This window comes from Fringilla coelebs (assembly GCF_963513975.1).
Source record: "Fringilla coelebs genome assembly, chromosome: 2".
Taxonomy (NCBI): Eukaryota; Metazoa; Chordata; class Aves; order Passeriformes; family Fringillidae; genus Fringilla; species Fringilla coelebs.
Window position 1 is genome coordinate 9,014,555 of NC_140029.1, and position 13,944 is coordinate 9,028,498.

Sequence of the window (13,944 nt, forward strand, 5' to 3'; positions counted from 1 at the left end):
AACAAAACAGCCTTACTGTACCACACAAGAGATATTCTGGACATGTGGTGTTTATTTAGCATATTCTGGCCTCCATCCAGATTTAGGACTTCAGAATCACATGAAATTGGATGTTGATAATCACCCACAGAAGTTACATGATCAAATTTCCTCTGGATTAACTGAGGCATCTCATGAAAGTCTTGTCCAAGCCCACGTTTCACAGGCTAAAGGTTAACAGGGAGGTGTGGCACTTCAGCCCTTTTTCTGGCTCTGTACTTACAACCCTCCTGAGCACTACACAGTCCACACTGTACTCTTGCTAAGGTTTTGAAGGGTATGAGCTAAACATGTATTTTATTTAAAATCAACATTTTTAGACCGATCCAATGAAATGGAGACCAAAGCAGTGAAAAGAAGTGGACTGAGTGCAGCTAATACTTTTCTATTTCCAATTGTATTTGTGTTTTTTATTTCCCTTTAGCTCACCATTGAGACTAGGCTCAGATGCAGTGCCTGCTAATTCCCAAGCCCTGAAGTCCACAGCTAGGAAAAAATGCCCAGATATGCCCCCATGAGGCTTTGGACCCCATCCCACATGACATCCTGAGCCCTACATTGCAGAGCCCTGGCTTCAGAGGGTGGGCTAAACAGGGCACAAGGCATTGGCCAGAGGGACACAGCCAGGGACTTGTGGGCAGGGGCTCCATGTGCAGCTGCAGGCCAGGGATGAGGGCTGTCCCTCAGGGCTCTTGTTTCACTTGGGTTTAGGCCATTTCAGAGCTTTCCAAATTCTTTATTTCTGCCCCATTCCTTTTCAGTAGGTTCCACTTTGGTTTTCAGAGTGCCACCTTCCCAGCTTAGTGCTTTGTGTCCTCCTTTCTCTTCTGCCTTCCTTTGCCTGCTCTGCTTCTTTCACAGTGTCTGTCTTTACCCATGGCAGCTCAGCCTAAGAGCCTCACTGCATCATTTCCCCAGTCCATGTGCTGAAACAGCCCTGGGTTAAGTCATGAAGGCTGACAGTGAGATGTCATTGCAAGCTCTTGCTCCACTTGGGTCTCAGCCCTTTCAGAGCTTTGCCTTAGAGGGCAGGAACATCTTTTCCATGCTGGAAACTGGAATTCCAGACCATTGCAGTGTGTGCCATGGATCACTGAGGGGAATTACTGACGTTCCTGGGGTGTTGTTTCTGCCATGCCTCCCAAGGGAGCTGTGCAGGTGAAGGTGAGAAGGTCCCAAAGCCGTGTGGGCTCCCAGAGCAGGCAGCAAATGTTTGTCTGCTGGACATTTTCAATCACATTCACAGCTCAAAGCAGGAGGAAGAAAATGGAAGCAAGTGTAGGGGCATTCATGGGTCAGGTAGTTTCTACCACACCAGGAAAAACAGCCCACCAAGATAAGCTGCTGAAATCCACCCTTAAATAGCCAGAGTTTAAATACCAACAGTTTATAATCACGGGTTTTGCTTTGATTTTCATTGTGCATATTCTAAAGGAAAATAGTTTTATAACTGGGACTTCTTTAATTACTTTAAATTTTCAGAACAGGGATTTGCTTTTTTAACTTGTTTGTGGGGAAAAAACCAAACTTGTCCTGCTTTAAAATCCATGCAAATTCTTGCTGCTCCCTACTTTCCTTTACTTCCTTCTTTCCAGAACAGCTTTGCTCCTTGTTTTTCTCATTTCAGCCTGCAATTCCTTCCAGGGACTTAGAGATTATCTAATCTCAACTTGCCAAACAACAACTTCTGTTCATTGCTCTTGTTTCACCATCTGGCATGATTGAGAAGTGGACTGAGAAATATTCATCACTATTTTCTCCACTGGCAGATAGTGAAGCACTTCAGTTGGTTACTGGAGAGGATTTGGAATTACCATCCTTAAGTATTTTCAAGAGATGCCTAAGCAAAGGCATAGCTGCTCTCATATGGTGTTTGACAGGCTGCAAGCAGAAAGTTGGACTACAGATCTGCTCCTGACCTCTTGAAGATTCTGTTTTATTGCTATGACCTCCAAGAAATTTGCTCCCTTCCCTGTTACCCATATGTGAAAGAGGGGCAGAAATGGAAAAATTAATTTCAGAGCAGGAGCATGAGACAACATACCAAAGTTAAAATGTAACGGGCAGAATTGCAAGGTCAAGCAGTTTTGGCTTCTTCCTTTCTGAGCAGGGACAGCATAACTTTGGACTCTTAGCACAAACTCACAGACATTAGGTTATCCTGCAGTATCAAACAAAGTGTGTTTAGCTGGGAATACCCACAGACAGTGGATATATCTTATGCCAACATTATGCTATAATGTTAGAAAGACTCACCAAAAATAACAATACTGTGTGTGGAACTTAACAAATCAGATTACTTCCTTGGAAAACCAGCTTTACTACAGTTGTTTTCCAAACTTGCTTTTCCATCACCTCTGTTAACTGCAGAAATTTCCCAACTGGCTGCAGTAAAAATCCAAAATTTATAAGAAAATTAACACCCAGCTTTAGGACTGCTCTAAATCTGTAGCAAATAAATTATAGAATTTGGAAAACATTTGGTTTTCATATGATGTAATGTAGAAATTATAACAAAAATTACTTACTGCATATTAGGATTCCTGTGACTGTGAAATTTCGGCATACTGTTTTCTAGAACTAATCACTTGTCATATAACAAGTGTTAATTCTATTCTTATTGAAGATGACCTAAAACCATGAGAAAACCTGGAATTGACTTTCAGCTCTAAAATTTTAACCTGATTTTGGAGATGTGACAAACCTGAAAAGCAGCTTAGTGAAACACTGTCCTACAGGAACTTTCCTGAATTTGGGGGGACAGACACAGTTATTTGGGTGCAGAAAGAACCCAAAGCCAGGTCACAGAGGCAGGTCTGCCTGCTTGACTTTGAATTCCCCATCACATCATGCTTTTGCTGCATGCCTCCCGGGTATATAGAGACACAAAATAATGAGGCAGAGATTCACCTTGAAGCTTCAAGGAGAGAATTCCCCACCCAAGCTGACCACGATATATGTCTAAATGCAGATAGATTACCTTTATTCAGATAATTATTTACTGGTTACAGTAAATAATAACTAACCAGTAAATACCTGTACCTGCAGCATGCACTGACTTCAAGAATTTCTTCCTGACTTTGCAGCTAACTCCTGCAGAACAATTAATGGTATTCTACAAACACTAAAAACAGATCATCTTCTGAAGTCACAGTGAGGTAAAAGGACACTAAAATTGCAGGGAAAAGCCCCCCAGTGTTTCTCTAAAACACTCCTTCACAGGATTCTGCTGCTTTTGACTCCAGGTTTCTGACTAAACACCACAAATTAAAGGTAAAATTAAAGGATAAGCTCACCAAAACTGTCGTAGCAGCTGCTTGCTGGTCCTCGCTACTTTTGCAATACTGATGAAATTCCTCCTGTTAAACAGCATCTTCTGTTTGCATTAAGACCACAAATAAATTTATGAGAAAAGAAGGTGTAGGAAGCAGAGAGTGAGCTGCTCTGCTGTGCAAATGAGGGAAAACCAAGAACCAAGGTCCTTGTTTTGGCTGTCCCAGCCAGGGCTGGGCCAGGCTGGGTCTGACCCTGAACTTTTTCTTTGGTCAAACTCTACAGATCAGAGATTTCTCCCAGGGCCCATTGCACCACTTGCAGTTTGTGTTCTTCTGTGTGGGCTCATCATGTCATCTCACACCAGTGTCAATACTATTTCATAGCTATTTTGTGTTAAATATTTGAACAGGAGCATGTGCTGATGAAGAAAAAGGCAAAAGAAGACTTGCAGGACAAGCATGAGCAGGGTGCCCCCCTAGGGATGGGACTGTGGCCATGGGGGCTTTAGCACAGCCCAGGCAGGGACTGTTGGCCCCGAGCTGAGCCTAAGTGAGGGTTCTGGGTCCTTGGCTAAGGAACTGGGCAGGGCATGAAGACTTATTCATGCTTTTGGGGCCCAGACAATAATGAAGTAGTCTGCATTAAAGAATTCTTTTGGATTTTGTTGTTTTTGTGGCTTTTTTGTTGTTTTTTTTTTTTTTTGTTGTTTGTTTTTGTTTTTGATTTTTTGTTTTGGACCAAGTTTTCAATTATGCTGTGGTAGTGTTAAACAGTGGGGGGCCCAGAAAGTGAAATATTGCAGCCTGCCTACCTCCTTAGGCTAAACTGCTTGCTGTATAATCTGAAGTAGGTCAATTGCTAAATACTAAAGTGATTTAATTTAAGTTTCTACCTTCACATATAATTGTCAGATAAGATTTTATGCCACCTGCACTGTAGGTGGTTTTAAAATATGACCATTACTTTCTCATTTCCTCCTCCTTGTAAGGAGAGACGCACTATGCTAAATCAAGGTGATGGCATATCTGTCAGAGAGGGTGATACCTTGAAATTACAATGCAAGGAACTTATAAGTAAAGCATACAGAAGAAAAGTTTGACTCGTGGGAAAGACAGACAGCTGTGAAAACATCACGCAGGGTGATAGCTCCTAGTGGGATTTGCTCATGCTGAACCAACCCTGAGATGCTTGGGAAATGCAGCCGTTGCCAGGGGAAATGTCAAACAGAAATAAAATCCTAGAGAAATGAGTAGTGAGGGAATGGAAGAGAAGAAAGGAAAGAAAGGGAAGAAAGGGAAGAAAGGGAAGAAAGAGAAGAATTTCAGGCCATGGTTTCCCTCTTGGTTGTCTTCTGGCAAATGACTCCCATGACCTTCAAGCCCAGCCCCTGGAACTGAGCTTGTGTCATTGGTGATGCCCAGGAGAAAAGACAGCAGACAAAGCAAATGTGGTAGAGGTGCCAAGGCCCCCAGTCCATCCTGCAGCCTCCCAAGGAGGGGACAGTGCCAATGCCTCTTTGTCAGGTCACACCTTGTACCAGGTCTGGCTGAGCTGGACTCATTTTCCCACGGCAGCCCTCCCTCCCAGCCCTGGGCTCTGCACTGTTAGCTAGAAAGGTGCTGATGCCACACCAAGAGTTTTGGATACTGCTGAGCAGCACTGCCACAGCACCAACACTCTCTCTCCAGCTTCTCATCCCCCATCTGTAGGTTGGTGGTGGACAAGATCTTGGGAGGGAACACAGTTAGGACAGCTGACCCAAATTAACCAAAGGGATATTTTATACCATATAATGCCAGCTCAGATATAAAAGCTAAGAAAGGGAGGCAGAAGGGGGAACATTCATTATTTTACAATATGTGCCTTCTGGAGCAAAGATGAGGTGCTCAAGTCCTGCTTCCTGGTAATTGGCTGGGCATCACTTGCTGATGGGAAGAAGAGAAAAAGTCTTTTGTTTTTTTAATTTGCTTTTGTGCATGCAACCTTTCCTTTTGCTTTAGGAAACTGCCTTCTCTCAACCTATGCTTCCTGTCTTCTCCCCTCTGTTCAGCTGAGAAGGGGTAGAGATGAAGTGTCTTGGTGGGCACCTGGTGTCCAGTGAAGGCCAATCCACCACACCCCTGTACAGAGGCTGCCTGATCCCAATTCCCACATGGACCAATTTCATAGGAGGCTCCTGTGTGAATGAGTGTCACCTAAGAGGAAGGGAACAGCCAAGATTTACAGATGCCTGTGGTTGAAAAGGAACAGCAAATACCAGAGGGTCCAAAAAAACTTACAGAGTTTTATTAGTAAATTATACACGTGGCATGTTAATTGGTATAAGTTAGTTCCTCATCTCCTAGCAGCAAGAGAAATAAAAGAGTAATTTAAAAAAAATGTGGGAAGAGAGAGAAAAGGAGATCATCAGTCCTGGGTCCAGTATCCATCTGGCCAACAAGAGGTCCAGGGTCCTCAGGGGCACTGCCTGGGCACTGTGGGGGTCAATTTCATAAAGATGCTTTCCCCAGGAGCTCAGGGCCCTGTGCCAGGCCCCGTGCTGCCCCACCACCAGCTGCCCAGAGAGGTGCTGGAGCCACTGTCCCTGGAGGTGTTTAAGGAAAGACTTGATGTGGCACTGAGTGCCAAGGTGGCGTGGGTTGTAGGTTGTACCTGCTGATCCCAGAGGTCATTTCCAGTGCAGGTGTTCCTGTGATGCTGTGCCCACAGCCCTTTGCCAGCCTTTTCCCCCTGCCCAGCACAGCCCATCCTGTGGTGATGCTGTACCCACAGCCCTGTGCCAGACACAGCACAGCCCATCCTGCGGCGATGCCGTACCCACAGCCCTGTGCCACTCCAGCACAGCCCGTCCTGTGGCAATGCCGTACCCACAGCCCTGTGCCACCCCAGCACAGCCCATCTGTGGCGATGCCATACTCACAGCCCTGTGCCAGACACAGCACAGCCCATCCTGCGGCGATGCCGTGCCCACAGCCCTGTGCCACCCCAGCACAGCCCGTCCTGTGGCGATGCCGTGCCCACAGCCCTGTGCCACCCCAGCACAGCCCATCCTGCAGCGATGCCGTACCCACAGCCCTGTGCCAGACACAGCACAGCCCGTCCTGCGGTGATGCTGTACCCACAGCCCTGTGCCGGGCCCGGCACAGCCCGTCCTGTGGCGATGCCGTGCCCACAGCCCTGTGCCACAGCCGCACAGCCCGTCTGTGGCGATGCCGTGCCCACAGCCCTGTGCCGGGCCCAGCACAGCCCATCCTGCGGCGATGTTGTACCCATAGCCCTGTGCCGGGCCCAGCACAGCCCGTCCTGTGGCGATGCCGTGCCCACAGCCCTGTGCTACCCCAGCACAGCCCGTCCTGTGGCGATGCCGTGCCCACAGCCCTGGGCCAGGTGTTTCCCCCAGCCCGCCCTCAGGGCCCGGCCGGGCCCGGTGCCGCCCCCGCCGGCCGCCAGGCGGCGCTGCCCGCGGCCCGTCGCCCCCGGCCCGGCGGGGTTTCCTCCCGGCCGCCATGGCCGCGCCCGCCGCGGGGACCGAGCTGCCCGTGCCCGGTGAGTGCGGCCGCTCCTCGAGGCACCCGGGGGGAAAGTGCGTCTGCCTGTGCCGGCCCCTGCCCGCCTCACCCCCGCACGGCTCCCCCGGCTCAAGGCCCCGCGCCGGGCCGGCGCCTCGCGGCGTCTGGGGAGAAACGCGTCCGCTGCCGCCAGAGCTCGGACGGGGCAGCCCCCTCAGCGGCGGGGGCGGCGGGCAGCGCCGGGCACTCGGGGGGGCGCGGTTAATTCTGAGCATTAAGGGTTAGTTTGTGTCGCGGTTTGGCCCAGGGTAACGTTCAAACGCTGGCTCGTTGCTGGGATAACAAACGCCTTGTGTATGTCCTGTGGGATTTAATTTATCGAGTTGGTGGAGTTCCGTTTCCAAACTGGTCCAGCGCGGAAGCACAGAATGGGCCAGGCTGGAAGGGACCGCCGCGGGTTGTCTGGTCCCACCTCCTGCTCAAGCAGGGTCATCCCCCAGCACATGGCACGGGATTGTGTCCGGACGCTTCTGGGGTATGTCCGGTGAGGGAGACTCCACACCACGCCCGGTCACTGCACAGGAAATAATTTCTTCCTCTTGTTCAGATGGAACTTCCCGAGCATCAGTTTCTGCCCATTGCCTCTTGCCCTATTGCTCAGCACCACCGAGCGGAGCCTGACTGCATCTTCTTGGCACCCCATGAGTTCAGATATTTATACACATTAGTAAGGATCCCGGTAACCCGTCTCTTCTTGAGGCTGAGCAGGCCCGAATCCCTCAGCCTTTCCTCATGAGAGAGTTGCTCCAGTCGCCAAAATATCCTTGTTGCCCCTCCAGGACCCACTTTGTGAACTCCATGTCTCACTTGTACTGAGGAGCCCAGAACAGGCCACAGTGTTTGTGTCCAGTTGTGAAATGTTGTGGCTTAGTCAAATGAATGAGATACAAAAGGCATTGGAAAATGTATCGGCTTTTTGTATACATTGAATAAAGAACATAAAATGTTTTCATGTTAACCATTCTGAAGGGAAAATAAACAAACCAGAGAGCTCTCTATGTGCCGAAGAGATTGCTAAGAAAGTTCAAAAGTGCATGGCTGTCTGGCTGGAGATGAAAACTTCAAACAGTTTTCAGATGCTGCTTACCTTGTCTGTAGTTGTAGGTGAGTCTAGGTAAAATTAGGAAAAAACTCAAGTCTTTCTTTAAGAAGGCTTGAGTTTGTCTGCACAAAGCTTGTTGAGCAAGTGAAAGGGAAAACCACATCTAGTGAGGTAATAAGTGCAATTTATGCACGTCTGCTCCACCTGATATATAATATAAAATCTTTGGAAATAGGGGAAGCTTTTGCATTAAATAATTATTTTAAATGTAAATCAAATATACACTTTAAGAAAGAACTTATAGGTTTTGGAACTGGGGTGCATATTGTTGATGAGATTGTTTTCATTGAAAGTTAATGCATGAAGTTGTCTCAATGTAATTTTCAGCAACAGTCTACTGTTATTGTGTGTATTTCCTAACTCGTGTTACATGGTAACAAAATTTACAAGGAAAAGGTTTGGTTTATTCTTGGTTTTGTTTTTAAAAACATCCATGTTTTATAGCACAGGCTTTGACATTTTAAAATAGGAAGTCTAATTGAGCTTTTATATCTGAGCTGACATTGTCTGCAAGGATTTTGACAAATTATTTAACTTGTAAGTTCCTTTATTTTTCTGTAGGATTTCCTGTCAAACCACACACCTAACCAAAAGCTGAACAAATAGTTAACATTCTGTGTTTTAGCAACTATGTTGCTAACACATTTGAAAGTGTGAAGGATTTAGAAACCAGGCAGACTACAAAGCCTGAAGAGCTGTCTGGACTTTATTTTGGGGTGGTTTTGTTTGGATTTTTTAGATCATGGTCTTATCACTGAATCACAGAATGGTTGGGCTTGGAAGAAATCTCTGGAGACCATCTGGTCCAACCCCCTTGCTAAAGCAGGTTCACCCAGAGGAGGTTGCACTGCATTGTGTCCATGCAGGTTTTGAATATCTTCAGAAATGGAGACTCCACAGCTTCTCTGGGCAGCCTGTTCCACTGCTCTGCCACTCACACAGGAAAGTTCTTCCTCCTCTTTGGGCGAAAAGAGAGTTTTGCCAACCCGTGTTTTGAAGGCTGAGAGAAGGAAGAAGAGAAAGATAAAAACATAAAATGTGCCACTGAATTGATAGAGCATATCTGCTTCAAATTATGTGAGGCAAAATTTGCTTTCACTAAAATTGACATCTTTTGTGTTTCAGAGTCAGGTGCTGTTTTCACATTCGGGAAAAGCAAATTTGCAGAAGACATCCCTAGCAAGTTCTGGTTCAAAAATGACAACCCTGTACTTATATCATGTGGAGATGAACATACAGCTATTATTACAGGTCAGTATTGGAAATGGAGGATATCGAATCAGAATTGTTTAGGTTGGAAGAGACCTTTAAGATTATCAAGACCAACTATTAACCCAGCACTGCCAAATTCACCACCAAACCATGTCCCCACATGCCACATCTATACATCTTTTAAACACCTCCAGGGATGGTGACTCAGCCACTTCCCTGGGCATCCTGTTCCATGAAGAAATTTTTTCCAGTCTTTGGTCTAAACCTTCCCTGGCACAGCTTGAGGCCATTTCCTCTCATCCTCTTGCTTGTTACCTGGGAGAAGAGGCCAAACCACACCTGGCTACAATGTCCTTTCAGGAAGTTGTAGGGTGATAAGGTCTTCTCTGAGCCTCCTTTTCTCCCACAGCTTCCCTGACAGGACTTGTGCTCCAGCCCTTTCTGTGGATACATTCCAGCCCCTCAATGTCTTTCTTGTAGTGAAGCTGACCTATATGATATAGTGATATATTTGGACACCTTTGAAAGTTAAGAATCTTACTTGCATCCTGAGGTAATACATTAATTGTGGTTGGGGAGAGGAGAGAGGACTGCTTTGTGAGAACTGCTGGATGCCTTTGGAGTTAGTGTGAGATCACTCAGGGTTTTCACAGGACATGCCCAGGAACTGTTTGGAGGAAGTTTGTAACAACTGAGTGTATGACAGGATTTAAACTGACCATGACTTAGTTCAGGCTGAATGTTTCTCGTGAATCTGACAATGTTTAATATGTTACATGTATTGTATCATGGAAGTAACAGTAACTGCTGACCACCACAAGTTCACTAGAAATCTCCTTGAAACAATAAATGTCATTGTGCCTCTCAAATTAAGCTTGGAATTACTGTTAACTGTCAGATGAAAATAGCCCTTGAAAGAGCAACTCAGTAAAAGATTTCAGAAAATTCTACAAAAATCAGAAATAAATGGAAAAAGCATTCAAAGAAACTGGTGTAATAGAGGGAGCATCATTAATGGCTTTTTCCTTTCTTTGAAATGATGGAAACAATACTCATCTAAGAATTTGTTCATTTTATTTTACATGGAAGGGACTACTCTTCTGTTGATGAGCATGTGTGATGATTGTATTGACAATCAACTGCTGACAGATAATAAGACTTTGTTGTTGAAAAAAAAAATATGTGTATTTTCAGGACTTTTAAAATTGGAATGTAGTTATTGCTCATCAATATCCAATTGGTCATTGCCTATTAAATAATTTCCTGAGGGTTCCTTGCAATGTTCACAAGCAACAAGCAACATGAAGATGCTGAATTTTTAGAAAGAACTATTCCAGGCAAGATAAAAAAGACTATATAGATTTCATGGGCTGCAGAACACCCTGAGGTGAAATTACATGATGAATTTTTCAAGCATAACTTCATGGCAGATGAATTATACATTAATAGTTTATTTAGACCAAAGCTTGGCACTTTTTCTTGGATTGAACCAATAATATTAAATTACCTGTTGCATTGAATTAATCCGGATGTAACCTGGGGCACTGTGGCATTTTCCTTTTGCATTTCCTTTTTACATATACTTTTATATGCCCACACCCAGTTTGAAACAACACAGGCATAGTTCTATGTTTAAACCAGTAAATTTAAATTTAAACCATTAAATTTAAATGCCTGGGCCAGCACTGTTAACCCCAGTCAGCAACAATCCCCTAATTCCCACATCACTGTAATAGTGACCACTTAGATAAAGCTTTTGAAAAACTCATCTTGCAGAGATTTTCATGCAGCACCATTTCTGTATAATTTTCTCTTCTCTCCATTATTTTAGTGTATGCAGCTTGTTTCAAAAGTGTCTCTGTAGCTTGCCCTAGCTGTTGTAGTGGGCAGGTACATCACCAGGGAGGCTTCTAGATGATCAGATCTTTATTTCCTCAAAGCTTTTGCCCTCAAGGAACTGTAGAAGCATGAGAAAAAGACTTTTTTAGTAGCAAAAGGTTTTCTGGGTCATTGTAAAGTAAAGGCAAAAGTGAGAGTAAAGTGTGGATCAACAACAAGCAAAGGTAGAGAAACTTCAAGAGTCATACAAAAAAAGTGAAGATGGGAAGGAAAAAGCTCTTCTCCCTCATTTGTTCTTCACACCAGTGCATGGCCATGCACCTCACATTTCTGCAGTTAGATGGAATTGGATGATACAGCCCTTGGGAATGACCCTGAGCTTCAGTAACATGTGGAATAAATGGTTCAGAAGTTCATGCTGATAATGAGTTTACTGAGAAGGGTGCAGACCTTGTGGGAAACCAGGATCTTCTTCAGCTGAACCTGACCTGGAAGAGATAAAAGGCAAACATCACCAAGGAAGGAAAAGTATCTCAAGCAGGTGTGTGTTAATGCATGCTTCATTTTACTTTCAATCTTTAGTTGCAAGTCACAAAATTTCCCCCCTCCTTTTTTTTTCCCACACCTTGAAGTACGGAGTGTAGGGGACAGTAGGAATATGAGGGAGATGAAAATTTAGAAATATACCGATTTTACAGCTAACATGGCTCAACAATCGTAAGTAAATAAAACGATCAGCCAAACTGATACAAATTATTCCTTAGTGCTGGATTTGGGCAGGAGAGATGGCTACAACTAGCCCCAAATCTTGACTGAATACAAATGAAGAAAATGTACAAGAACTGATATTTAGCATTCAAACAAAATATTCAGAACCTTTCAAATACTTTCCTCTAATCCAGGATCAATATTCCCATATGACTTTTGTAAAGACAAGTGTAAAATAAATATAAAATGCTCTATCCTTTGCCTTTATTGGTCAGGAGTTAAGAGTCCAAAATTTTATTATTTACATGCTGCAGGTGCATGTTGGAATTGAAGGGACCAGTATAGTTCCTTGATGACTTTGAGTTGGCGTGCTGAGCTAGTTGAAGAAATGTTTTCTTGTCCAGGAAGGAAGTTTAGGATTGGAATTTGTGTTTCTTTATTCTTTTGCATATCATTGGCAAAAGCTTGATTAAAACATCCAAGCAGGATTTTTTTTTAAGCAGTGGTCTTCTTTAGGTCTTTAATGCAGTCATGAGCAATATGTATTCCAGCATCACTTAAAACGTGTTTCATAATGGTTCTTGCCTCATTTCTGTATTTTTTTGGCCCAAGCATACTGATAGTCCCCTGCATCTTCTATAACTGCAGGCTTTGGAAAGCAATTAATTAATCCTCATGGGAGCTGGTGTGAAGAAGTATGAATATGCATACTTTTAAGAATCTTCTTCCAATGCCTGTGTATTAAATTTTGTTTCCTACAAAGCTCTTAAACTTAACAGCTGTCTTATTGTTTATTTGCCTTGATTAGAGTGTCCTAGGCAGCTTAACCACATTTAATCAAAGAGACTGATCCTGTTCACAAGGGGGAAAGGGCTGATGAATGAAGACACCTTTTCTGAACTCAGAGCCTTGGAGAGAATTGAAGGCCCCAACACAAGAAGGCAGAAGGAAAGGAAGAAGTATCAGTTGTGAAAGTGGGAGTGAAAAGTGCATATGGAACCACAAGAAGATAGTATACTCATAATTTCAGGTTTTGTAAGGCATTAAGCATTCAACAGAGATCTTGGAATCCCTCCAGGTGTTTTGTCACGAGTTTCCCTCTATTCTTTCTGCTTACCAGAGGTTGTCAGAACATGGCACAATATCTTTTGCATCAACTGCAAGGGAAGGATGAGAAAGATTAGTACACATTTGTGTTGATGTATGTGAGCAAGCAATGTTCTGTGCTGGTTTTGCTTGTGTGGTGCCAAATGTCCTAAGCATGAACATGCTTGTTGTTTAATAAAGTTTCTGAAAATATCATGACTTGTCTAACAAAACTGATGCCACTCTTATTTTCCTGGGATTTATTTGACTTCTATATAAGTTTTAAATCAACTGTTAACCTAATTTATTCACTAAATAGCTCAAATAAAAATAATTTAAAAAATAATCATGGTTCCTTGGCATTTGCTACTTTGTACAAAATACTACCTTTTATGTTTTATTCATATACAGTTTCTCAGAAGGATCTTGTAGTAAATATTCAGGCTCTGTACATCACCTCCCTGTCTTATTTCTCTCCCACACTCATATAATTCAAAAAGAAAAGGGGGGAATATGTAAAACATGCCTTTAAACATAGGTGATTAGAGTGCTTGGCTGCCTGCTATGACAAAACATGTGGGATTTCAGCTGATATTTCCCAGCTGCCCAATGATTGCCTTTAAAAGCACTTCATGAACCAGAAGTGCACATGACTGATGGGGTTGCCAGGAATCACAGTTGTGATAGCAACTGTTCATGAGAAATGAGGGGGGGAGACAATCTCTTACTGAAGTGTCCCACAAAACCTCTGTTGCTACACTTGGAAGTATCTTGTGGCTTCCCTGGTAGCCCTGAATTGCTGTTGGTGAAACATCTGCTGGTGCAGCTGCCAGGGAACACATGCTTGGGAGAAATACTTCAGTTTTGCATCAGGATAAAGGTGGAGACTTCTGTTGGAAGTGTGTTTTCATCACCAAAACAGTCTGGGTAGGCCTTTTCATTGCATCCTGTTGTTTCCCTCCTTCCCAGAGTCATAGTCTTACTCTGTCTTGTGCCAGCCATTCCACCTGGCAGGTGGTACCAAAGTGGAAGCAAAAAAACCAAGAGCAATCTGAGTTTACAGAATTTTGAAATTTGATCCTTGTCTATTTGTCTGCTGTTGGATTCAGTGCA

At 44.1% G+C, this 13,944-nt stretch overlaps 1 protein-coding gene across 4 annotated transcripts in view; it reads left to right on the forward strand.

The window, feature by feature from the left end:
- Nucleotides 1–6,807: 6,807 nt before the first annotated feature.
- The window catches only part of RPGR (retinitis pigmentosa GTPase regulator), a 60,659-nt gene continuing 53,522 nt past the window's right edge, over nucleotides 6,808–13,944 (forward strand). For all 4 annotated transcript variants that reach the window (XM_084201379.1, XM_084201380.1, XM_084201381.1 and 1 more), the window contains exons 1-2: nucleotides 6,808–6,861; nucleotides 9,112–9,237. In XM_084201379.1, coding sequence (XP_084057505.1) covers nucleotides 6,822–6,861; nucleotides 9,112–9,237 — 166 coding nt within the window. In that variant the 5' untranslated portion in view covers nucleotides 6,808–6,821. The remainder of the gene's footprint in view (nucleotides 6,862–9,111; nucleotides 9,238–13,944) is intronic.